This window comes from Prinia subflava, chromosome 3, assembly GCF_021018805.1.
Source record: "Prinia subflava isolate CZ2003 ecotype Zambia chromosome 3, Cam_Psub_1.2, whole genome shotgun sequence".
Lineage (NCBI taxonomy): Eukaryota > Metazoa > Chordata > Aves > Passeriformes > Cisticolidae > Prinia > Prinia subflava.
In genome coordinates, this window is record NC_086249.1 from 26,487,831 (window position 1) to 26,514,036 (window position 26,206).

The 26,206-nt window shown below is 40.5% G+C and overlaps 1 protein-coding gene across 2 annotated transcripts in view; it reads right to left on the reverse strand.

Annotated features, from left to right (window-relative positions):
* Positions 1-9,034: 9,034 nt before the first annotated feature.
* Positions 9,035-26,206, reverse strand: part of NOX4 (NADPH oxidase 4) — a 109,745-nt gene continuing 92,573 nt past the window's right edge. For both annotated transcript variants that reach the window (XM_063394461.1, XM_063394462.1), the window contains 3 exons: positions 25,775-25,843; positions 23,609-23,709; positions 9,035-18,754 (listed from right to left, as the gene is read on the reverse strand). In XM_063394461.1, coding sequence (XP_063250531.1) covers positions 18,634-18,754; positions 23,609-23,709; positions 25,775-25,843 — 291 coding nt within the window. In that variant the 3' untranslated portion in view covers positions 9,035-18,633. The remainder of the gene's footprint in view (positions 18,755-23,608; positions 23,710-25,774; positions 25,844-26,206) is intronic.

Sequence of the window (26,206 nt, forward strand, 5' to 3'; positions counted from 1 at the left end):
TGAAACCAGACTGGCTTGTGTGGTTGATTTAATGTGCAATTCTCTTTTATTTGCTTTTTCACAACTGTAGGGTCCAATTCAGCAGCCCGACCCATGTGTTTGGCACATGGATATAGTGACAGGTACCTGGCTGCATAACTGGGGCTACATCTACTCCATGTTTGAATGTAAGAGCAGAAAGAGCACTTTAGTTCAGTAAGCAAAATATAGTGACTGAGGAGAGCGACTGTTCCAGACACGTTTTCTCCTGGGATAGAAGAGTTTTCCCTCCAGCTCCTATAATGTCCCATAATGTTGGTCCTTGATTGAATGCCATCAGCAGAAGAAAGAGGAAGCTCAGAAACCCCTTCTCACTTGCTATGAACACTCATTAGTTGCTGTCTTCTACACTACTCTGCATTTATCTGGGGAGCTGGGTGATTTTTAGGTCTCATTATGCCCATCTCTGCTCCACTTGACTTAATGATTGCTCATATTATGGCTGACTATTGGTATGCACAGATTCACAGGTTACAGGTGACCCACATGTAACAAAACAAAGTGTTGTGGATGGCTGGATAGCCGTGCCCACCAAAGCTACTCTATCACTGCCCTCCTCAGCTGTGCATGGCAGAGATAATATAAGGAAAAGTTCATATGTCAAGATAAGAACAGGGAGACATCATTCACCAAATACTGTTATGAGCAAAACAGACTTGATTTGGGGAATTCTGTTAAATTTTGATTTCCTGACAATCAAAAGTCAGAATAGGATAATGAGAAATAATAATAATAATAATAATAATAATAATAATAATAATAATAATAATAATAATAATAACAACAACAACAACAACAATACACCTTCCCCAAACCCTCCCTTCTACCCAGGCTCAAATCCAGATTACCCTACATTTTCCATGCCAGCAGTACGGTGGATGGGGAGTGGGGGCTGTTATATCTAAGATGTAAAGACCCATTCAACCTATGGAGGGAGAATGGAAATCCTGTGTGTTCCCAGGGTCTTCCTAGGAAGAGTCTCCTGTTCAAGTATGGAGCTGGTATGCTTCTGGGGTGTGGAACATGACCAGAATATGTTGGAATTGTGTACCTTAAAAGTCCCAAATGTCCAGCTTTGAGAGAGTCGGAATGGCTGTGGCAGTCTGGGAGAGACTGGCAGAGCTATGACCCCTGGTTGGGTGCTTGCCCTGACAGAAATGCCACTCTGTGTTTCATTAGATGTTTGCTGAAAATATTTCAGTGTCACTAAAGCAATGTCATCCTTAGAAAAGTTGTTCTGATAGAAAAAGCCTAACTGTATTAAGCAAGTTTATTTCAGTTTTTTCAGTATTCCATGGTGATAGCATTTCATTTTCACACTGATCAAACACATTTTTACCAGATGTCACCCGCTTGCAAAAGACATGGCCAATAAGTCATTTCTGATTCAACTCTTCAGCCGTTCATGTCTTCTCCACAGATCACCAGTGTTCCCTGGGCCTCCCTCCTTTGGCCACAACAAATCACCATGTGTGAAAGGATCAAAGTGAAGCTTTGGCTCATCAGGTCTTCTAAAGCCTACTTTTTGGCAGCTCTTGATCATCCCTTCTTCCTCAAATGCATAATTTATACTTGTGACCAAACTCATGACCTATTAGTGAAAGTCTGTTTGTGTTCTGCTCAGATCATTTACCAATTCCCTGGCAGGCTTTTTCCTTTCCCTTTTCTTTAGTGAAGGATCTAACAGCCTGTTTTCTTCTCCTGGAAGTTTCATCACAGAGAACTCAAACTAGCTCTAACTGCTGAAAGAGAATTTTTATCCCTTTCATATTTGTAGGCATACCCCCGAGCAATTTTCCCACTCACCATATGACCTGGAGACCACATCTGCTTTGAGAGGGAACAAAGAACACAGGCCTGTTTCCAACAGTCAGCATGGTCTGCAGCCAGGATTAGATAGCACAGCGTATATTAATCTTAGTAACTAGGACAGAATTCATACAAGCAACACCTGCTGGTTCCCTCCATCGTTGTGGTGTTTTTGCTCAAACCAGTGGCCTGATGCCAGCTGGGAGTCAAACCCCTTCAGAGGTGTATCTGACAGCACATGGAAGCAGCCCCAGCTGCTTCTCTTTTCCAAGCAAAGCTGTTTAGGTTCCTTCAGCATGAGAAGAAAACACTGCTGTGCCAGGTGAGGACTGACAGCTCCAACCTTAAAGCAAATGTTTTGGGGCAGGAGAAATCATCCTGTAGACATGCCTTCCCTTTGGCTTTTTGGGGACTCTGCATCTTAGCTTGGACCTGCCACCTAGGTTTTGTATGGGTCAGAAAGGAGAGGTATCATTTATTGTCATGGCACTAAATGTTTTCTTGGCCACTAGCACTGCCAGGAGACATTGCACTTTTCTGCAAGCTACAAATGGAGTAGGACATTCTTCTTCTTCTTCTCAGGGTCATGCTTAGGGTTGTGTTTACTCCTGTGCTCAGACATATGTTGAATTAAATGTTGAAGGACCTGTTTTCTTCATAAATGTTTCCCTGAGATAGAAGCTGGAGCTGCATTTTTTTTTAATTGGGAATGAGGTAATGCCATGAGGCTGTGCTTGCACTGTGATCTCACCGAATCAGAATGATCAGAGTTTAAACAAAACCCTGCATTTACCTTTTCCTCTGTCTAGCCAAGGTATCTTGAAACAAGAAACTTCCCATTGCCATTAGGCAGCTGGATCAGGCTTGAGGAGTTTGTCCTGACAGGATCAGTGCCAAAAATAGGGCATTACAGTACTTAGTTCTTGAAAATCTAGATCCTGTGTATGTACACCAGACAACAACATAAGCCTTCACCCCAGTGGCCACTGAGGTCAGGCTTCTACAAAAGTACTTGCTAGATGAGGAGCCTACCAGCTTAAATGTCTAGGGAAGAATTTGCAGCATCAGCCTCATGTTGTTTCACATGATGAAAAAAAATTAAGAAAACCTAGAGCTTCATTATATATATATATATATATATATATATATACCTGATAGCTTCATTATAACATATTCAGCTTTGCAGGTCTCTGGCCTTTGCAAGAGACTTTGCCAAATTTTTGATTTTCTAGCCTGATCTCTAACTTCCTCAGACTGTTAAGAGTTACATTTAGTCAAGGCAAGACAATGAACAGTTGTCAGTTTTTTCTTTCTGTCCTCCCTTCCACATTTTACTCAAATTTGTATTTTTAGCACCTGGCCTCTCCATTGAGTTAAATCTGTAATTCACCATCTGTGTTCCCACATGTGTATGGATGTAAATTTTGAATCAGTCTTCATAGTGAGCTGAAAATTGGCAGCAATGAGACCTTGTCATTAAAAATGGCCTCTAACTGTAATTTTTGTAATAAGCTTTGTGTTGGATATGAAATAACTCTTATAACTACAAAATCTACTTATTTCTGCATATCCATCTTCCATCCATTAGGCTTTCTCATATCCCATTTCATAAATGGACATAAATTTCCCCAGAGCTCTGCCCATTACCTCCTTCTCTTGAGAGCATCGGTTATGCAGAATTCACATGATGCCAAAAAGTTCTAGAAATCTAGTCGATTAATAAAATATGTAAAAAAACAAGTACTTTCCTCACATACAGAAAAAAAATCCTCTCTGAAACAAGAATTTGGCAGCAAACAATAATTCTGGACCCTCACCGGGGCTTAGCACTTCCTATCATCTCTCTTCATGAAACTTGATTCCCTTTTCCTTTCATCCCAGGCTGCACTGTCTTATCTGACCAGAAAAGGGATCCCTGGGGGCTCAGTGGTGGGATTGTCCCACAGTTTTGAGGCTGGTATAGTGGTGGTGATGGCAGGCATGGTTGTGTGTGTCACACAGATTTTAAAGGAACTTGGGTGTATAAAAGCACCTCCCTGCTTTTCTTCACTGTTTTCAAGTAAAAGAAACATTGTCAGGCAGTAATAAGCAAATAAGGCACTTGCAGGTCAATTACATATCGTCGATAAATTTTTACACATTTTCCTGTAACCAAAGCAACGTTAAAATGCTTCGGGTTTGAATTTGCTTCTGATTTCTTGGAAAACTGAAGCACGACCATTTTAATGTGCTACATTTTCAAACTGGTCTACATCTTCCCAAGCACTTCTGACAACAATGCTGTAAATATAAATACAGTAGTCTGCAGAGCCTCTTAACTCTTAGGGCAGAGCCATGAACAAGGCTTTCCTTTGCCTTGCATACCAATACACCCTTCCTTGTAATCAGGTTCTGTTTTTCCCCACCAGTGACTAAAGACAAGAAATTTTCTACAACATTAATGTGTTATTCACCTTCATTCCTTTGTGCAACCTATTACAGATGAATAGTCTATACATACCACAGAAGAAAATATATTTCTGGAAGAAGTGCTATAAACTTAAGCTCTTGGCATATGACCCGTTCCTGCAAAGGCAAAAACATTAAAAAAAATGCAGACTATTTTGTCAGAGCTGAATGTATCAGGAAAGCGTATTAAAAACTTGAAGGTCTGGACCATTTTCTCATTAATATACGGGAGATTGGCAAGGTGCTCTGCTAAATTTCTTATGGACTGATTACCTTGTCAGATGACCTGTATGAAATATACATATGGTTAAATGGCTTGAAAAATGCCACATTATCAAAATGGCAGTATTAGTATACAGAAATATTTAATGGTGCAATTATGAGAAAATGTGATTTTTTCTTTGATTGAAGCACCATACACATCCCAGAGTAACAGAGTTAGTACAGTCATTAGCTGATAACAAAATATCTATACTCATAGCAAAAATACAAACACTGAAATAACTGTACACTTACTATAACAGTAAGAGTAGTGCAACGTGTGCATATGTTTGTATACAGGCACTATAAGGACTTTTTCTAGCTCTCCTTTCATCTGGATGATGTCACAGTCATTTATACCAAAAGCAAGTGAATGGAAAATTTCTAAGATCAGAACAGTGGCAATTTGTTTTAAATTTCATCTTGCCAGTTAATACCAGTGACCACTGAAGATATAGATCACTAGACGATTTAGGCTCCAAGTCCACTTTTACACCATCATGGACTTGAGATGCTACTTTAAAATTAATTTTAGTCTTTTAATTCTATAGTCTGTGGTCTCAATTATTTAATCCAGAGGGCTGACTTTCAAAGGATCAACCTCCTATTAATATTGAGGGGAATCAGACTCTTAACAACTCTCATTTGAGAGCAGAAGTGAAAATCAGGCTTTTCTATCTTCCTCACAGCTACTTCAGAAATTCAGCTCACTTCAAGTCAGACAGACTCTTCCTTTTTAGTGAAACAAATATGCTTTAATCCAGAAGTCTAGACACCAGGTCTTTAAAGTGGTGGCCTTTTGTCTCATCCTAGGAGCCATGGCACTCTAGAGCACCGAACAGGGATGTCTGCAGGGAAGCTGTCACCTCAGAAATTGTGTTTAGCAGTCTGGGCACAGATGACAGATTGGGAAATCTCTGCAGTCATCCTAATTAAGCTGACATTCCCCTCCAAGAAGACACACTACTGTAAAAAGTTACGGGAAGGTTTGTTTGTAAAATTCATCTGTAGAGAGATCAGAAACTGTGGCCTAACAAAATTAAGGTAACAAAATTCAGGTAAACCAGAAAATAATTCTAGGGAGGAAGACAAGCTGCTGGTTACTCAGCCCATCAGTCATCAATCCGCAATGCACAGTTTCAGATTAGAAAGCACAGTGTTATTAAAGTCAGTCTAATGTTTATGCATATCCTAACAAGAAACTAGAAAGAGAAATGATAAATTATAGAGCCATTAAATTAATAGGATTTGAAGTTGGGAGGAGTCAGAAAACAGATGAGAAATGCAGATTATTTGGAGTCATCTCACTTATAAAAAATGATGATAGGTTTTCAGGAGAAACAACCCAAGTTGCTGCATTGATTACAGATTATTCCCATGTGCCAGTCTTCAGCCCTCCTGTAACATCCATATACCTGCAATGCAGTTAGGGCACATTTAAGGCAAAGCATCGGGTTCCCTGCTGCGAACAAGGCTGTGGCTGGATTGCACAGCTGCTCCCCAGCTTTCAGAGGCTGCTGGGACCAGCAAGGGGGTACTTATTCATTTTACTCCAGTATTAGAATCAGGAACAGGTGAAGAAGCCCCTGTGTGTGCTCCTCAGATGGTTTTATCAAATGTTCAATACTTTTTTCAAATGGTTTTTCAGCCGGGATAATTTAGGACAGGGGATCCACTTCATATCTAACCAGCATCCATGCTTACAGCCCATATCATGCTGTTTCTCCAAATAAATGAGTATGTTCCCTGTAACACCAATGGAGGGGAAAAAATCACTTTTGAAATGATTTTGTATCCTGAAAAGCAAAAATCCAAGTTAGGTGTATCAGATCTCCCTGAAGGGTCTTCAAAGGTTTTCACATCTGCCCTCTGACTGTGTGAGAAGGGTGTTCATTTACTTTAGGAGATTTGGTCCATTAAATAACTCAGATTTGTGTGAGGTTGGTGCCCAGGTCAGGCAGACAGCTGCTGCTGAGCCCACAGCTGCTCATTTTCTCTCTAGAAAAGCTCACAGGTTACTGTGAGCAGCCTTTGCCTACTATTGCCCATCCTTATGCTCACCTTGTTATCAAGAATTTGTCACAGTCCACGATGCCCATATAGTGTTGAAGTGGGGAGAAGGAAGCAGTTTTTCTCTTCCATCAAGAAAACAGCAGACTTGCAATACTTTCTTTGTTGTCCACTGCAAGGAGAGTTTATTTTTTGCATCAGCATTTTCAGCCAGGTTTTGTCAAAAAAAAAAAAAAGTGATCTCTTTTCCATAATCTTCCTGCATGAATATTGCAATTTCTCTCTTGATCAAATGCGTTTGCGAAATATATAGTTTCCCATAAAAACTCTCCAAATATCAGACAGAAAATCTAAGCTCAAGAGCCAAAACACATTTTGCCAAATCTCATTACTTGGCAAGGGGAAGGTGAGTGGGAAAGGACATTCCTCTTATTGAAAAACACCATCATAATTTTTGAAAATATAACTTTTTGTCCTCTGATAACTCTTCCCTGCCTGCCACTGACCCCACATTTAGTATAAATAAACACCTTTTGCAGTTGCACAGATCAGAAACTTAAACTTAAATTGCAGCTGTTAGCTTTCCCTATGTTAATTTAACAACTAAAAATAAATGAGAAGGCATATACAGGGGTTTGTTGTTGTTGTTTTTTATCTTGCTCCAGTTAAACTCCTTATTCTGGAGGGATGGTACCTTTCCCTATCATAGTATCAACACCACTCTGTAATGAGAAAGTAAAAATAAAACTCTGAGATCAATATATGCAGTTTAACTACATATCCTTTCTTCTCAGAAATACATTACCCAGAACTTTTAACAATTCTGAAAAATCTCAGAGAAGTCTGCATACTTGTATTAATCTATGTTTGATATGCAGTTTTCCTATAAAAATCCACAACCCTGCCAGATCTAGAGATGATCAGGTGGACAGCCCCCAGAACATTCAACATCTTGGAGGAAGTGGGTGCTCCGGTCTGCAGTGCACCCAACTCACCCCTAAACACACCACCGGGAAGTGAATTGGGAGTTTTAAACCAGTTGTGGCAGATTTGCTGTAGTGTCCTGAAGATCATAATAAAATAGCAGCGCCCAGATTAATATCTATCAGAAGCAGCATGGTCTGAGCACACTGTGAAATACTTCACCAGAGCAAGCAGACTAAAGCAAATGCCCGGAGCACATTTCAGTATCAGGCACTCAAGTGTTTGGCACAGGTGGGGAGGATTTCTAACACGCTCCTGGTATGAGAAGGAACTTTGCTCATCACAGATTTTGATGGGTCAGGATCAGGCAGATGCTCTTTTCTCCTTCCAGTGTGCTCTAAACAAAGACAAAGTGTAGTGAGTGATATTCTTCTAAATTCCAGTGTGAGGATGAGATAATGTATTCTGCTTCTGAGGTGGTCTCACAGCCACAGATACATAATGGAGTAAGAATGTGCCTCGTGTTCTAAGGCAGAAAATTACTCTGGGTGACTAAACAAGGGTGCCTAGTACAATTCTGGTTCTTTGGGTATCCTACCCAACCTCTTGCTGTCATGCCAGAGGACCCTGGGTCCCCTGCAGTGTATCTGTGAACCCTGTGTGGATGTTTCAGCAAGTTTAGGGCATCACAAAGAGCACCAGAGCTCTGCTAAGGAGTGAAATCCCAGCCTCCCCTACCAGCAGTAATACACACACACACACACACACACACACACACATAGTGTTTCCACGATTAAGGCAGTATGTCATTAATTGAAATCAGGTCACAAGCAGCAACTCAACCATGTTTTGCTCAGTCCTGGAACGGCTGTTTATTCCAAAGTCATGAAGTTTCCTGTAAAGTAAATACCTTTAGAGTACAGTGCCATAATTACATGATGTATAAACATATGGTGTTTTGTCAAATACAATAAGAGACATAAAATCACATTAAGATGATCTGCTAATATAACAGAATGTAAAAGTAACATCTGAACAGCAAAAGAACTCAGCAGCCAAATACTTTAGTTGTCAGGACTGCCACTAAGATAAAATGGCTAATTCAGATGAGTATTTTGGGCAAGAAGCCTCCTTTCCATACTGCTACCAGGATCTTGTATTTTAACTATAAACAAATTCAAAATGAAGGACTATTTTCCAGGCAAATCAAAACTCTTTTCCAGTGCGGCTGACCCCCATTTTTGTAGGCAAAAAGAAGACACGATTTTAGAAAGAGACCTAATGCAGTTGGGTATAAAAATCTCAGTGAATTTGAATTCTTCATGTTTCTCTGAAAATCCTACGCAGAGTGATTGGTTTGTAGGGGAACTCTATAAGAACATGGGACAAAGCTCAAGAGCTCTGAGTCCTTTTTTTTTTGCCAATGGATTCCATCTACCCTCACAACACTGTGTAAGAAAGGGACATTATGAGAAAAGAGTTCTGCAAATGACTCACAAAAAGAGAAGAATAAATAAACCCCGAAAAATAGGAAAACAGGAAGTAGGAAAATAAAAACCCAGAGCTTTTTTAATGGTCAATTTTCTAGTTCTGCCTTATTATATAGACAACTGTTAAAAATTTTCCTTCATTTTAGTGGAACAGACTCAGAAAGCTTATTGCTTACTCCTAGAAGGTTTATGAGGCATGCAGGTACAACAGTGACGTATTTAAGTCCTTCCAGTCAGTGAAACACAATTCCTCTGTTGTGTTGGGGGGCAGCAAGCTGAAGCTACAAAAATGGGCTGTTTCATATGGCAAGAGTATGAATTATTATAGACAAGAACGCACTAAGTACTATTCTTTACCTTAAAATCAACCTTGGGTGAAAAACTTACAAATGAAATTTCAGGGCCAAATTTTGCTTTCTGTTCCACTTGGAAACTAAGCAGACATTTCTCTTCAAAGAATTGTACCACATCCTGATCTATAAAAACATAAGAACAGATTGAAATTACATTAATATAAACAGGCACCTCTGAAAAGAACATTGAGTACTCAAAATTGTGGACATTTATGAGAATACTTTCCAAAATGGTTATCTTGCACATTGTACAGAGATATAAAAAGTAAATGTCACCTTCCTTTTTAATAAATTATTTTTATTTCACCTCTAGTGGAAAAGATATATAATTACAGAACTTGAAATTCAGAAAGAATTTGCTGGTCTCTTCCTTTCAGGACAGGGAAGAGTAAGAGAACAATGTGGTCAGAAGTGAAAAAGTTAAGACCCTCAGCTACAGAAAAGGCATTAATTTTTCAATCACATTATATATGTTAACTGTAAATAACTACTTCCACGGCTCATTTCTTAAAAGGAAAATTGGAAAGCTGATTTCAGTTTATTGCTTTTTGGGGATAGCAAGAATTTCCTTTGTGGCCTACGCCTTCCTTCCTGGGACTGGATTTTAATTAATTTGACAAATGGCATAACAGGCTAAGGTCTTTTCAGCATACTCACACTTGTACCAGTGGCTCCAGTTCCTGTCTGTTTACCACATCAAACTCTCACACAGCTTGTGAGTCCAAAATAATTACCCAAAATAAGCCAAAATGGATCATGTCTTCTTCTTCACAGCAACCCAAGTCTAGACCTGCTACACACGCTGCCTGGAAGGTTCAGATGACAGTGTAGACATGATCATAGAGAGATGCCTTGCTTTTAAAGGAAGATACCGAATTGCTTAAGCTCAGACTGTACTGTTGCTTAGTACTGTAAGCAAAACTGTACTTTTTCACTAATGAAGGTCAGAAAGAAAAAAAAAAAAACAACCAAAACCAAACAATGCTTTGCTATTAGAAAATACGATTTTTTTGAGCTAGTTTCCACTCTTCTTCTAAGCATCTTGGATGAATTCTTTTAAAAGAGATGTGTTTTGGACAAAGGAGCATTTTCAACGTAAAAAAGATGTTTCAGATTTTTTATGGTTGGTTGGTTCTGAAAATGAAATTAAATTTACTTTAAAAATGTAAAATCATAGATCGTGAAAGAAACTGCCCATATACACATTATGGAACAAATATAGCTGGGCCATTCAAAATACTTTTTGGACATCAGTTTGAGGGAAGATACCCCAATTATGACTTTTCTTCTCAACAACCACAGACCAAGAGAACCATTTTTTACCCAAATGTGTTTCATCAAATTTGCTCCTGCAAATGATCAGAAGGAACAAAGAGACAAAAGCTCAGTGGGAGTAAGGGTTTCACAACCTGGCACACTTGGACTAAGGGCACCTGTTTCAGAAAAATCTAATTAATAAGCCCAGAGCTTCATCAATACATGAAGCCTGGAAGAGGGTCCTGGTCACATCTGAATCTCAGTGAAGCTCTGCCCTTCTGCACTCACAGCAGCATCAGGGCCTCCCTCTCAATGATGCAGAGCTGAACATATGTGTTGGGAGTTGTCTGCTTAACAGCACAATACTTCTTCTTTCCATTTATAAACAGTGAGCTCTCAAGCTCCCAGAAGCAAAGAAACCAGGCGAGGAAATATTTAATCAGTGAAAGAAGGAAATTATATGCAGCTGATAAAGTAGGGGCTGTATGGAAATAGCAAATGTAATTGAAAAAAGAAACCCTTTCCATCACTGCCCAGTGTCCTGAAATGCCTACGTGTGAAAGCAGAAGCATGACTTAATTTCAGTGGTAGCCACAAGAGATCTGACTCTCACAAAACCAAATCCCTAATTCTCTTCAGCAGATGATATAATCTTTGCTCTTATGAGTTTTCCCACTTTCTACATAGCTGCCCTTGTAGCACTGCCCCTCCTCTAATTTCCAGAGGCATCTCCAGCACTGGGATGCTGCACCCCTCATTTCCCTGAAGCTAATCAAAGGGACTAGAAGAGCCCCATTGGATTGCACACACCAGGAGTATTACACAGGCTGGTGCATGCTGAGATTTAACTGAGGCCCTCTGCATTTCCCAAAATGGCATTTTCCTGAGTTATGGGAAACAAAGAGTGGGAAAAGGCTCCTAATACAATTTGTGCTATGGAGGGAGAAAGAGCACAAAAGGACTATTGTGATACATGGGTAGTGATGTATCTAGTGATCTAAAGGTTCAAACACACCTCTAGATGAAGGCTGAAGTTATATGCAGAGAGGAAGAGTGCATCTGAAAGCTCAGCTCCTTCCAATCTTCCATGGTGATGGAGCAGACCAAGAGTAATGAAGCACAAATGCATCCAGCTCCAACAGACAATGATATTTCACTGTCAGGTGGAGATCCTTTGCCAAGTTCCATCTCAGCCTCATTTTTAAGCTTCAGAGCATTATGTTTTTGTCAAAAAGCGTGTATCAAACTGTTATTTAAACAGTCAAAAGAATGATGTTATAAGTGAATCTTCACATTCATAGCAAATATTTTTAACAGGTAATTATGTTGCTCTGATACAATAAAAGAAAAATGCAGCATTTGTGCCTTCTCTGCAGTGATTTTGCCATTTATTCCTCAAGAATACCAGAAAAATGGTCACGGTATATTCAGTTGTGGATGGAAGCTGGCATTCACCATCCTCATCTGTTCTAAACAGTACATGCTTTCAAGCTTTTAACACCTAATGAAGTGCAATAACCTGCTTCCCTGTCCCTGAACAACATGCTTCATATGAAGCTAAAGAAATAGGGTATGTCCATACCTTCAGCTAAGCATAGAACTGTGGCTGTACCCAAAGGTCAGACCAGCTCATTGCCTAAACAATTCACCCTCAGGTATGACAGCTCTGAGCTCCAGGCTTGAAAGTGCACACAGGAGGCTCCCCCAGCTCTGTATAAAACACCTTTCATCTCACCCTGCAGGCTCAGTCCAAGAGCCCCTGACTCTCCCTTTGCCAAAGCACACTAGGACTGGCTCAGACTCATGGTGCCTCAGAGAGGTGACAGCCAGTGTGGTGACCTGGCCTGCTTCTGAGCACAGATCCGTATCACTGACGTGCTCTCCTTGAAACAGTTACACAGAATCACAGAACAGGCTGAGCTGGAAAGGACCCACAAGGATCATCATTTAGGTGAATGGTCCATCCGGGGATTCCAACCTCAGCCTTGCCTGTTCCCAGCAGCCTGCAGAGCTGCTGTGCAGCATTCCTAACCAGGCTGTGCCGAGTGCAGCTCAGGACACGGTCCACTCTAGATGCTCTCTGGTATTTTGCATTTCTCTCAGACTATTCAAGGGAGAAGCAAAAGCTCAGAGGCGTTATTTATTCAATGGGGAAGCAATCTGTTATCACTGTGTTACACTTCCAACATGCAAACACCATGACACAGCACAGGAGGAAACCCGTTATCCCTGAAAAAGAAATGGCATGCTCTTTTGAAATCAAATCATGTGCCCTGCTGTCGATGAATATATTCTTGGTTACAGCACAAGGAGGAAGTTTTCGCTTTTCCTCCCCCACCTCTCATCCGAATTTCTTCCCCAGGGTTGCAGAGTATGAGATGAGCAACATGACCTTGCAATGACAGAATTTTAATGAGTGACTGGTGCACCAGAAGCGATGCAGCAGTGTCTCCCTGCTCAGTGTTGCTATGTACACTAGACATTTATGTAACACTGCTTCTCATCCTCAAGGCTGTCCTTTCCTAGGGTCAGCAGCAACAAACACAAAATTTATTTATCAAACTGTCAAAGCTACTTACAGCTGACACAGAGAACTCCACACTCCAGTATTTTGGTGAAAAGGAGTTAACAGGTAAAGCTATTTCCCAATTCCACAGCTGCAGATTAGAAGTAGATGTCTTTTAGAAGTAGGTTAACTTGAAAGAGCAAAGGTTTTATTTCAAAGGAATTGCTTATTTCCAGGGTGTTTGCTAAAATATACTAGTTTTCTTCTGGGCTTTAGCTTTGAGTTGTGCATGGAAATGCAATGTATTTGCATACATTAGCTCTCAACCCTCAGGGAGACTCTGTATCTACATCTAGAAAACGGGGTTTGCTTTTAATTTTTAACACTGAGAAGCTAAAAAGAATGTCTTCTCCCTCCCTCCCCTTGGCTCCCAGGTACAAAATATTTTACCCTGTTTATTCTTGGCATTCATCATCCTCTCCTGCCCTCCTTGGGTTGCTCCTCAGTTGACAGCAGCTTACCTGGAGCTTCAGGACCAGCCTTCCCTCTCATCCAAGGGTTCTGTTAAAAAGCAATCTACAACTGGGACATGTGGCTTTTCCAGCTTTCTCTCTGTGTCCACGTACTAATGGGACAGATCCACTGCTCTTAGTACTGATCCAGCACCTGTCTCTTACAAATAGGATCCCTCTAGAGAATATCACACTTCAGGCATAGCAAACCTTGAGGACGCACTGCAAGGTTAGAGATATTCATGACATCAGAGGAAGTGCACAGCATCCCTTGGTACCAAAACAGATCCCATCCCTTTTACAACATGGGTGATACAATTAGCAGGATACTAAACCTATACATATCCTCATCCAGTCCTTTAAGGAGAAGCATTTGTTGCTCAAAACCTTTGTGTCAGAGCATTCATTATACATGTCAGTGCAGCAGAAGACTCGGGGTTTTTAACTTTAAAAGATGCTAGTTAATCTACTGTGCCTACAAAGGAAATTTCAGTTCCTAGGATTTACTATGCTTAGTACAGGCACTAAAATACCAGGCTTTTTATGGGAATGAAGAGTCTCATTTCAGCTCCATATATTTTGCCAGTGCATCACCGAAGTGGCCTTAATGAAACACACCAGCAGCAGAAACAATGCAAGTCCCAAATCACAGTTCACAGTTGAGTCATCAGCTATATTTTTTATATATTTATATATATATGTATATATATCCCTGAAACTGTACATTCATAGCAGAAAACCTCAGCTCAGCACAGGCACCAGTAGCATTTTGATTAAACCTTCTTGTTAAATCCTCTTGGCTAAAACAATAAAAACTGGTTGAAATCATGAGGAAAATCGGTGGAAAAATTGTATGCATAAACCAGAGAACAGATCCACCTTTCCTCATATCAAACTGTGTGTTGATGAAATGATTGCCAGGAAGTGAAAATTAATCTCCCCAAAAATCCTTTTATTTTTCAAGAGAGTAAATATTGCATTTTAATAACTATGCCTCTTCTCTGACTTATGATCCTTGAGCTGCTATAGGCAATGACTCTTTAGCCTCATGTCTTCTTCCCCTAAGCCATGTCTTGTGGTTTGAAAGTACAACCCAGTGCATTAAATGTTAAGTAGAGATTTCTCTTAGGCCGCTGCTCTCCAAGTCCTACTAAACCCTTACTTCTCTGCTCTGTTAGGCTGTTACAGCTGAATTACTGAATCCCAACACAGCCGGCCTGCTACTTAATGCACTGTCTGCCCTCTCTCAGCCAGCTTCAAATCTCTTTGCCACCTTCTAGCTAGAGGCTAGAAGAAGAGAAAAAAGACAAGGAAGAACTCACATGCTAGTAGTAGTACCACACAGTGAAACAGGGAAGTGTTGCTGTAAACACAGGGCTGGAATATCCACTGTGGAGGGACAGACCATTCTGCAGACTCCTGTGGTGAAGGTCAGTCCCCACCAGGCCTTCCCACCAACATCAGGGCTCCTCTCTGCTGTTCTTTCTTGTGGCAGTGGACATTTACTCATACAAGTAATCTCAGTCATAGGGGATTAGGTTGTGGGTACATCTGATTAATCCTGCTGTTAGCTGTGTAAAGCCCTGAGTCCCACACTGCTGCACAAGTGTTTCAGTGAAAGGGCTTGGTTTTTGTCATGGTATGGAAAGACCAGACATTCCTGGTGTTAAAAAATGAGTCCTTCTTTTCAGAAACCATTCTATGAATAAAACACAAAGATCCTGCTGAACAAACACTGCAAAGTCTGCAGCTTTGTGAAAGACTGAGTGAAAATTGGGAGAATACAGGATGGGATCCTTCCCCTGCCAGCAGGACACTTATGACAGACTCACAGGACACAATTTAAAGTGCAAAGTGATGCTCAATTACGCAAATCCACTTGATCTGCAAATGTGGAATTGAGTGCTGTCAGCCTTCACTTACTTTTCTGGCACTGAGTTATATTTTTACATACACTTGGCTTTAGATATAAAAGCAATGGAATTTAAAAGAGGGCTTGACACTGTTTTGCAAGCAGCAGACACACTCCGAAAGAGCAATGACAACATAGTCTATAGAAAGATTGTGTTTATCATCATATCTGCCACTCCTGAAGCCAAGTCACAGTCACAGTCTCTCAACAATCCTTAAACCTTTTGCCTCTCTTACAGAAGCACAACTCAAGGAAAAGGAAAAAAGTAACTGAGGGTTTTAGGCTTTCCCCAAACTATTCTTCACCTGGTCTAGCAATTACTCAAATCAGCAACAGAAAGGTTTGCCCAAAATAAAACACAAGCACATTTGCATAGCAATTTAGACAGATCTTTCCACTGCTTGTGCACCAAAGTGATCCCAAAACATTAATTAAGCCTCAAAACACTCCAGAAAGATAGACAGTCCAGAGCTTGTTTTACAAGTGAGTCAGCTGAGTTGGATACAGCTCAAAGAGAGAAAGAGGACAGCCTGGATCTGCTTTGATCTTGCTGTGACAGCACTGCTTAATGTAACAATATGTGTTTAACATGCCTACAAACAGCATCAGCTCCTGCAACAATGCAGATTAAGAGCACAGTACTAGTATTACTATTTTAATTATAAAGTGTTCCCCATACAGAAGCTGAGCCAGAAAGCATAATCTGCTTTAGCACAGAGCTAACTGCAAAACTAGCTGCTCATTATATGGTAATGGAGCTGATATCTGTCAGAGGAGATGTAAAACCACAAACAACATAGTGATTAGATGACTCTAAACTGTACTTGAAAAGCATGAGATACTAGATCTCAAAACAAGAGGAGATCACTTTCTAGTTGGGGGTAACAGATGCAGGCACGATTTCAATCACGCTTTAAACAGTCAGAAAACAAAAAAAGTATGCAGGACCTACAATATCCAGTATCTATGCATTTTGCCAACAGTTTTATGTTTATTATAAAATCTATGCAGGAAGTATTAGAAATAAATCTTACTGATTAAAAAGAATCTAATCCTTTGCTGCACACCTCCAGTTTTACAGTGATGGATGAACCATATTCAGTAGGAAAATAATGGTCCCTTCCCTCAAAGAGAAAAAAACATAAAATCAGTAGCTGTAATGTAGGCTCCCATTTTACTGCATTTCTATTTTGGCTTCTCTCATCTACTACTTTGAGAATTTTCATCAGTAGGAACTCGTCTATCTCTGGTTCTTCCCTTCCTCCCTGGATTTCAAATTGGGCAGAGCCAGAGGTAAAGACTTCAGTGCCAAGTCTGGACACTGAGGAGCACATTCCCACATGGCTCCACTGATGCACCTCCACCCTGTTGGTGACTGAGCGCAACTCCTGAGCAGAAGCTGCCAGGACAAAGACCAAACTCATTCTCACTAGATAAACATTCAGTATGCCTATACACCACCTACTAGAAAATGCTTCCCTCTGAACACTCACACTGATACTTGCAAACTCCTGTACGGAGTCTGTGTCTCGAGCAGAAATTTAGTGCCTTTCCCACTAAAATAAAAACGGTATTCATTGGAAAGATGTAAATGAAATCAAATGCACCTCCCTAAATACAGGTGAACCACAGGCACAAGAGTTGTCTGCCTCCCCTGTGTATGCTGCAAAAACTACACTGCTCCCAAGCTTTTCTTGGAGATCAGGGGGAAAGTTTTCACCATTGTAAAGTGATGCTGCTCTATTAGGAGACACTAGAGTGATGCCTATTTATGCCAGCTAAGTGTCTGGTTCCTGTTTAAATGCCTTCATCTCAGCAAAGCAAGAAAAAGGGAGAAAAGAAGAAATAAAGGAAGTTGGATTGGTTATTTAGATGGAGAAAAAAAGGTGCTTCTCAGAACCAAAAGTTTATGAAGTACCAGTTTCAACCTTTAGCTCTCCCATGGCAAGTACAGGCAGAAAACAGCTGAGGAGAGAAGGGAAGGAGAGCTTAAAATTGGGATGTTTTGATATCTTCCTCTATGGAATGAACTGAAAACATACTGCAGCTCCTGCAATGTTTCTATCTGCACACATCATCCAAGGAGCCACAGAGCTGAGGGGTTTGTTCTCACTCTGCTGTAGATCTGGTGTCACCCTGCTTTCAGTGGCACCAGAGCAAACAAGGGTGGCTCCAGAGAACACACCCAGAGGATCACAGTCAACCAGACATACTCTGGGACCTCTAAAACTGGATTTCAACATGCTGTGTTGTAAAATAATCAGTCAGAGCATCTGAAAGCTTGAAGTATTTGACATTCAGGTCATGTGAGTGCAGAGTGAGCGTACCTTCCATGATGAGTGTGTGATATAATAAAACTCCAGATTCTGCCTGCTCCTGTTCATTGCTTTTCTTGTTCCATCTTTATTGCTGCATAAATCATAATTATTTCGCAAACTCACCAAATGCTGAATTGATGCAAGACACAGAGTTCTCCACGTACAGATGTGTGCTTGCCAAAGGCTGTGACTAACATCACAGCAGACAGAGGCTGCCCACTGCTGCTACACAACTGTGCTCACTTTTCCTTAGGTTAACTTCATTACAGAAGTAGACTAGCAAGAGTAACACTCTATATTTTAAGTACAGAATCCCAGTTCTGCAATGCATAATAAAATCTTTAATATGGAGTATTTTCACCCCAAAGCCATAAGATTTGTATACCAAGAAAAGCAAGAGTCTTTGCAATACACAGTTTTGCCACTTGGATTAACCTGGGATTTCATTTACCGATCCAGCTTCAGAGGAGTGAAGTGGAAGAAGTTCAAACATTCCACAGATTCTTCTTCCATCAGCTTTTAAAGCAATTGGGTCTCTCCCCAGCTTCTGTACTTTTTAATTAACAGAAACAAATCCAAACAATCACTCCCACCACAAATATTGTGTGAGCGCGTTTGAGTAAAAGCACTGGTTATTTGTTGGTATACTGCTGCATCCACGAGTCTTAAATAATCATAAATAAAAACATTTGTGCTATTCTTTGGTACATTTCTGTCTGTTTAAACCACAGCTGAACTTTTACATACAAAAAATTGCACTTTTATCTTCTAGAGAGTCTTGCTCCAACAGACTTTCAGCTGAAGGATTCTTTATTGTACTCGAACCTTGTCCCGTAAGAATTGCTGCTGTTGCTCAGTTTATGAAGTATCTTAGAGATTTTGTTTGGTCCACAGCAGAAAACTCCAATAGTCTTCCTGTGGGGAAAAAAAAAAAAGAGAGGGGGGAAGGGAAGTTATGAAATTATGAATAAACAGTAATTTTCAATAACAGATGGAAGGAGGGATCTTGGCCTCATGGTATTATACATAAGCCACCTACATATAGATTTTCAGGTGAGAACAGTTCGCTAGATGATGCAGTTAGTTTTACTGAAGTCACCATATCTCTCCCAAGTATCCCTACAACACACCCTATTATTTATCTGACTAAGACAACTCTAAGAAGTGCTTCATCTTAGTCTCACGATACCAAATGATGAAATATTACTATTTTCCACTCTATTTTTTTCCATGATTAATCACTTTTTTGTTAAAAGTATGTCTCACTGTAAAGATTTCCTTAGTGTAACTCATGAATTACACAAGCATATCTAGTCACTAACAGTGATTTGTTACACCAATGAAAACAGAGCTCTACTAACCCATGATTATTTCTGGCAGCAACAGAATACTTTTACTGCTTTGCTTTCACATTAGCATGCAGTTTTTCCTTCCACATCTATAATGAGAAATCTTACAGAAAGTCAAACACAGAGTATTATCCTTGCTCATCACTCATAGATTTTGGCCCAGGTTTTTTAGTTAACCTGACTTTTTCACACCACTCTACTGAAAACAGCTCTTTGCTCTCTGGTCACCTTAAAAATAGGCTGTAAGTCAGACTCACACTCATACAACATTTGAAGGCTGAGAACTGTAGCCAGCAGAAGAACAAAGCACATCCACCACAGTGGGACTGAGCTATCCACAATATTCACTATCTGCTTTTTTTTTTTTTTTTTAAGATGAGGAGAGAGAAAGGAAGCAGGGAAAGACAATGCAGTGCTGCCTTTTCTGTATCATGAAAAAAACCCAATCATCTTCTTCCTGCTGAAATTGTGCCACTACAGCAAACGATCTTAAAGATTTACAAGGATGAATAAAAAAGCATACAAGAGGGAACATGGCTCTAACTATTGTGATCTACAGCACTCACCAAGAGGCTGGAGGTTTGGGTTCTGGGCTCTTCTGCCAGGACTGTTTCAGTATTTTATCCACTAACTATTTAATATACAATATTTTAACATATGCAAGTTTAAAGTTCCCTGTATATGTGTTTGATGAGAGGAGGTAACTAATACAAGAAGAAATCTTTGGTGCACACATGTACATTTCAGGTGTCAGTCAGCTGCTGGAATAGCATGGCAGTGCACGCTGCATGGTACAACTGAGCACTCAAACACCAAAAATCGTCACAAAATTATGCAGGTAACTGCAGTGGTGTTCTTGTGCAGGCACAACATGGATTTTTATTGCCCTCAATAGCATCATCTCTCATATCAATCCATGGCAAAGTCATAAGTCATAGTTTTCACACCTTTATGTTTATCTATTAAGCATTCCTGTTCTGGCAGTACTCCTTTTAATGGCAATGAGTGTTGTGCTGGTGGCAGAATTTGCTGCAATAATGAGAGAGCTGTTGCTTGATGCTCTCAAATAAGATTCCTCAGCACTTGCAGACTCTGAACTCCCTCTAATCTGTGCACACTGGAGAAAAAGGATTCATGAGCTGCCAGCAGGACTCTGTCTTCTACTGTGTATTTAATTGAAAGAATTAATGTTGTTGGGTTTGGAGGGTTTTTTTGTTTTTCTTTTTCTTTAGTCTAATTAGTACAGTGAACTGACAAAATAAACCCTAAAGAGTTCAGCTGCCCCTCTCCCTTTCATTACATATAAACAGCCAACAAGGTAAATACATGTCTAAGCAGCACACACTGCCAATGTATTCCCATCCCAGCAACATCCTTCCAAGGTATACAGAATTTTTAGCTAGTAATCAGAATTCCAGGAAGGTTAAATGATTTGCCTGAAGTCACACAAGAGACCAATGGCTAAGGTCTCCTGAAACCCAGCTGAGTCACTGTTCTGTGTAGTGAGCCACAGGCTCTCAGACTGCCTTCCTGGGATACTCACCATCAGCATCTCATCTGGACACCCCTTCATGCACCACCTACCTTCCTCCTCTGTGTCCCTGCCTGCAGATGCCTCCCCCCCTGCCTCGCCCAGCTCCTGCCTGGCTGCTGGAACACAAGCAGAAAGGTGGCTGAGGAAAGCTACAACATGGAGCAGCATATTACTGCCCTGAGCTGATGGGCTTTAACTTGTTTGGGACAAAGGCTCACTTTGTGGCTTAGATGAAAACAGGCAGCTGTGTAGTCCTATGTCTGAAAATCTTCATTAATACCATTAACATGTTTACAGTTAGGGAAACTATGTTACAGGCCATTCTTTGTAATAATTACAAACTTCAGTATAGAATTTACTCAGAGCACTAAGCAAGTAATTCTTCAGAGTAGGTCAGCACATATTCTTACATCCATTTTATGAACAGCAGGAGTTGAGAGAGAGTTGAAATACTTTGCTACATTGAGAGGACAGAGTCAGGACTTGAAATGTTCCTGTTTTAAATCCCACATTTGTTCCTAGAGAGAGGTTTCTCCTTTAGGGCACATGAGAAATGTATCATGGTGCTCCATGCTTTTTTCTCCTACAGGTATTCATGTCTTTTTCTAGGTCGTTCTCTACCTGGAAAAAAAGCACATGCTCATTTGACCTAAGCAAAATGAGCATGGGACAAGCTTTTCATCCAGGACACAACTGAACAGGAACAAGGCTGTTGCTCCATGCCCCCACAAAAACATGAAAGAAAAAGAGCAGTAATTTATTAGGTAACTGTTCCAATTCAGGTTGCTAGGTCTGCAGGTGAAATATGAACTATGAACAGTAGATGGCATACATCTGCTCCTCTTTTCCCAACCGAAAAAAAAAGGATCAGGAACCTGGTGCTGGGCTGTCCCATGTCACGCTCTGAAGGTCTGGCAAAGCTCAGACACTTACAAATGCACTTTGCTTATTTGGGACCCAAGCAGCAACAACAGCAACAATTCACAAAGCACACAGCAATCAGACGGCAACACAGTGAGAGCTTTGCCAGCTGCCTGTTTATTTATATGCAGCTTTCCCTAAAATCACAAGATAAAAACTGGAAAATATCTTGGCTGCCCATAAACAAGCCCAAGGGGATGATTGCAAATGTAAAAGCCTGAACATTGGCACCAGATGTTGGAAACAACTTGATTGACCTGTTTTGCTTTAGTTTGGTTTTTTTGGTCTCTATATAGCAGCAGGGACGCTTAGGTGGAAAGTTACAGAGAAATAAGAACTGAAATAAGGCTAGTGGCAGACCTGAAAATTGGGCTAGAGGGAAAAACTGAAGTTTCCATCTCATCCATGAAAATATGTACAATAATTACCTACAAAAGGTAAATTTCTGCAAGACAGCTGAGGTTGTCAAAGGCTTCACTACTGTGCATCATTACAAGTAACTAAATCTGTAGGTACAGACCTATATAAACCATGATAAAGAGATGACAAAGAGTGACAAAGCCTACATCTTAGCAAGGTAATCAAAAGAGACAGAACATTATTCAGGTGTTAAAGACATCTTGCTTGAAAATGGTGGCCCAATTTAAAGACCTGATGTGAAAATGCAGAGGAAATGGTACTTGAAGTCTAATTAGGAGTAATGCAATGGAAAGCAAAAAAGAAAAATCAAGTATGACTACTACTACTACTTCTTCTAATGGCTTCATCTCTATTATGTGCTCTTACATCCTTGGAAGGAAACGGCAGGAACCTCATCATTTTATTCTGCTAAAACTGCACTCACATAGTTAAACAAAGACATTAGCATGGAGCATAAAAGGTCAACAGTCTACTATGCAGAGATCTTTGAGCCCAGAGAGCTAGTTTGGTTCTCTGAACTCTCTATTGCTCTTTCTTTCCCATGGTTCTTTGTTCTAAACTCCTCTAAGTGTGAAAATTCTACTAGAGATGTAGCAGCCTTTGGAGCCTTGTGCTGCTCACAACACGCTCTATCACCTGAATCCAACACAAGTATTGTCAGCAGCTCACACTGCCCACAGTGATACATTGGGCACTCAGTATTTCTCAAGAGCCAGGGCTCAGTGTCCTCTAGTTATATCTAGCCTCAAAAGAGAAGAGTCAACAAGCCATGGGCAGATTTCACTTTGGAAGTGCAAGAGAGGACAAAAAGTTCTTGAGGTAAAGTTATGCAGAGCACCTCTCAACCTGATGCACCCAGATTACCATCAACAGCTGCTCAGGGGAGTTTGCTCCCACACCACTGACTTTGCCAGAAGTGGATTAGGGAAGATTCACACAGTCCCTTCTCGAGATCAGCTTTTGAGGCAATAAACTGCCAGTGGTGGGTGAAATACTCAACAAAGTTGGATCTGGACTAAGACATTCCATATGCATGTCTTCCCTGGTTTACACTTCTCGTATTTCAGACCATAATATGCTTTCCCAGTGCAGTGAAAAAGCATTGCCAGATTTTAACAGAGAACAAAAAATAGTAGAAATACCCAAAGATGATAAGTCATCTGAATAAAAACAAGGTAATTCAAATTCTTCCTTGTGAATTCTGTTTGTAAACTAGCATTACAAATCATGAATCAACAATTTTAAGAAATGTAACTTTATATAAAAAAACAGCATATGTTGAAAGCAAGACATTGCCACGGACAAGAATGTATGTAATCTCTGTGTAGTGAGATGGAAATCTGCTACGTTTATTTTCTGAGCCACTGAACATCTCATCTGCATGAAAAGCTGAACTGCTCTGAGCGTAAAAAAAAAAAGTGTTTCAGTTTGTATAGGCTATCTCTCAGCAAGATAAAGCTCAGAAATATTTCCATACAAACACAGCCAGAAGCAGATATGCCCAGCCATGGAGCTGTGGCACCCTTCAGGAGGACGAGCACTTACCTCCTATTGCACTTCGCTATGTCATCCAACAGGAGCTTCCACCGGGGCCGCCCAATCAAAAGCCTGGAGTTTAAAGCTTGATATTTTTCACCAATTATTTTCTGCAAGAAACAAAAAACTCCATTCTGCCTGATTTGCAAATTGCCTCACATCACCCAGGGCTCCCATTTCTGGTATTGGCTGACTTGCCAGAGTGCTGAGGTGTAAAACCTGAGCACAAGCACCAAACAGTTGTGATGAGAACTGCAATCATTTTATGCACCGATACCTCTGCTCAGTACTTTTTCAATGGCTCTCCTTGGTGTTTGTTATACATTGTCCCTCATGCATCTGCTCATTAATTTCCACATTACCTTTAAACCAATTTACTTAAGCCATAAAATAATAACCATCCTCCTATTACTCATTCCCACACTGCCTTTTAATGCTAAGCTGGAAGAAATGCTGCTGAAGCAAAAATCATATTTCTGTCTGAAGTAGTTTTTAAAAAACTTTGTACAAGTAACTATTAAGATGACTAGGTCTGAAAAAGTAACAAGGGAAATCTTACTTTTCTCCCTGAGAGTAGTTTGCCAGCTGTTTTGAGCTGCTGTAACAGCAGAAAGCAGCCACAACTGCTCCCCAGATGGAACCCACTCCATTCCAGAATGCTAACTCACCAGCATTTTGATCAGGTGAAATGCCCTCCCACTGCAGGGCACAACCCTGGGTTTGCTGTCCTAACACAACAGCAAGAGGCAGAGTTACACATTATCTAGGCTCCCACTTTCCCTGACTTGCTGAACAACCCCAAACACTGCTCACACCAATGCAAACAGTCCTGGCCAACTCAGCCTCCCTTGGGCTTCAGAAGACAAGAGGCACTTGCTGCAGGGTGGAATCTTACCACACAGGCACAAGGCCTTCTCACAAGGGAAGCATGAGGTGCAACTGCCCAAATTTTGGCAGCAGTCAGAAATTTGGACAATCAGTGAACACAGCACCTGTATGGCCATGGAGACTTAATTCCTCCTTGAGCAATTATGAGCAGCATTATGCTTCATGGCAGCTCTGTTCAACAGCCACAAAAAGAAAGTGACTTTAAAGGAGGACTTCAACCAAAAAGCCAACTTAAATAAATTCAGCAGCTGCTTAATTAGTATCACAATGCAGTATTGGTATACTACATAGCATCAGAAAATTCCCTTTGAATTGACTATTATTTCACTTTCCCTATCTCATTGCATTGCAGTCCTGCTTCAGGTTTTAATTTTAACCTAACAATTACATATCAGGTTCATCAATTAGACATTTTCAAGCATTTTATTTCCATCAACATATGCTGCCCAGACATTACATTTTTCATAGTCATAACTACTGTAGCTATCACATTACTTAAACGACAGGATTGTGTTCCTACCAGAGCTGTGAATGTTAAGCTATCTCCACCTGATAGCAGGCAGATCAAAATCCTTTGGGCATGGTTTTTCACTGGATTTCATGTTTTGCAGTAATTGTTAGGCTTGGCTCTGGGCCCCCTGTAGTCAATGGAAAGCTTCCTGACACAGCACAGTAAAGACTTGTACCTAGGCTTATGCGCTAAATGATGCAAAATGAAGATTGCAAGCATAAATAGTTACAGGAAATGCCAAGAGTTGGGGAATTAGCCTGGCCTCAGGGTTGGCAATACATGTCAATTGACAGTTCAGTATAATTTCCAGTCTTACACATCAAGAAATTTATACCTTTCTACCATGTATGAGACAGTGAAATAAAAAGCTTTTAAAAATAGCTAGATTCTTTCAAAATATATACGGGAAAAGAAGATTTAAGCTTGCAAGTTCCTAGAACTATTCTGGTTTGATTCTTAGCCCAGAAATGAAGTAGATTTCCCATCAAACATGGCCAACTGTCTGGTCTGGGGCCTGGCCTGGAAGGATCTTGTTCCTAGAAAAGGAAGATATGGATTTCTGCCCACACCTAATCAAGTTAAGGGTACTACACTTGACTCTCTTAATGCTGTGGGGATCAACTGGCTTTCTTGCCCTATTAATGAATCAGTCACACCAGCTTACAGCCTCATCTCCTGTTTTTACCATCTGCATTAATCCCCTTCTGCCTCTGACTGACAGTTTGCCTATTCCTCCAAGGTCTAGTTTGGTTTACAAACAACATTTGGCCACATACCTGTATTCCATCTGTTTGACTGAGGTACAGCTGGATATTTATATAGTCTGGCCGATTCTCCTGCCAAAGCTGGGAGGATGATAAAAAAAGCTAGTGAAATAATATTCTTTTTCTCAATGTAAGTGTGAAGTCACTTGTGCCTACTATGCTGAGGGACATGGGCTTCAGCATCAGTGAAGTAAGCTTTTTAATGAAGGGGATGTGCTTGCATAGCAATTCATGCTGCCTAAAAAATATTATTTTAGGAAGCTACATGGCTCTTAAAATACACTTGAAATTGTAAATCCCACTCCCTTCTCAATCTGCCTACTAGCCAAATGACTAAAGGCCACTCAAGGCTTCCCAGACTGCATGTGCTGCTTCTTCCATCTCATAAAGTAGTCTGGACACAGGTAAGAGTCCAGGCTACTGGAACATGGCAACACTGCAATG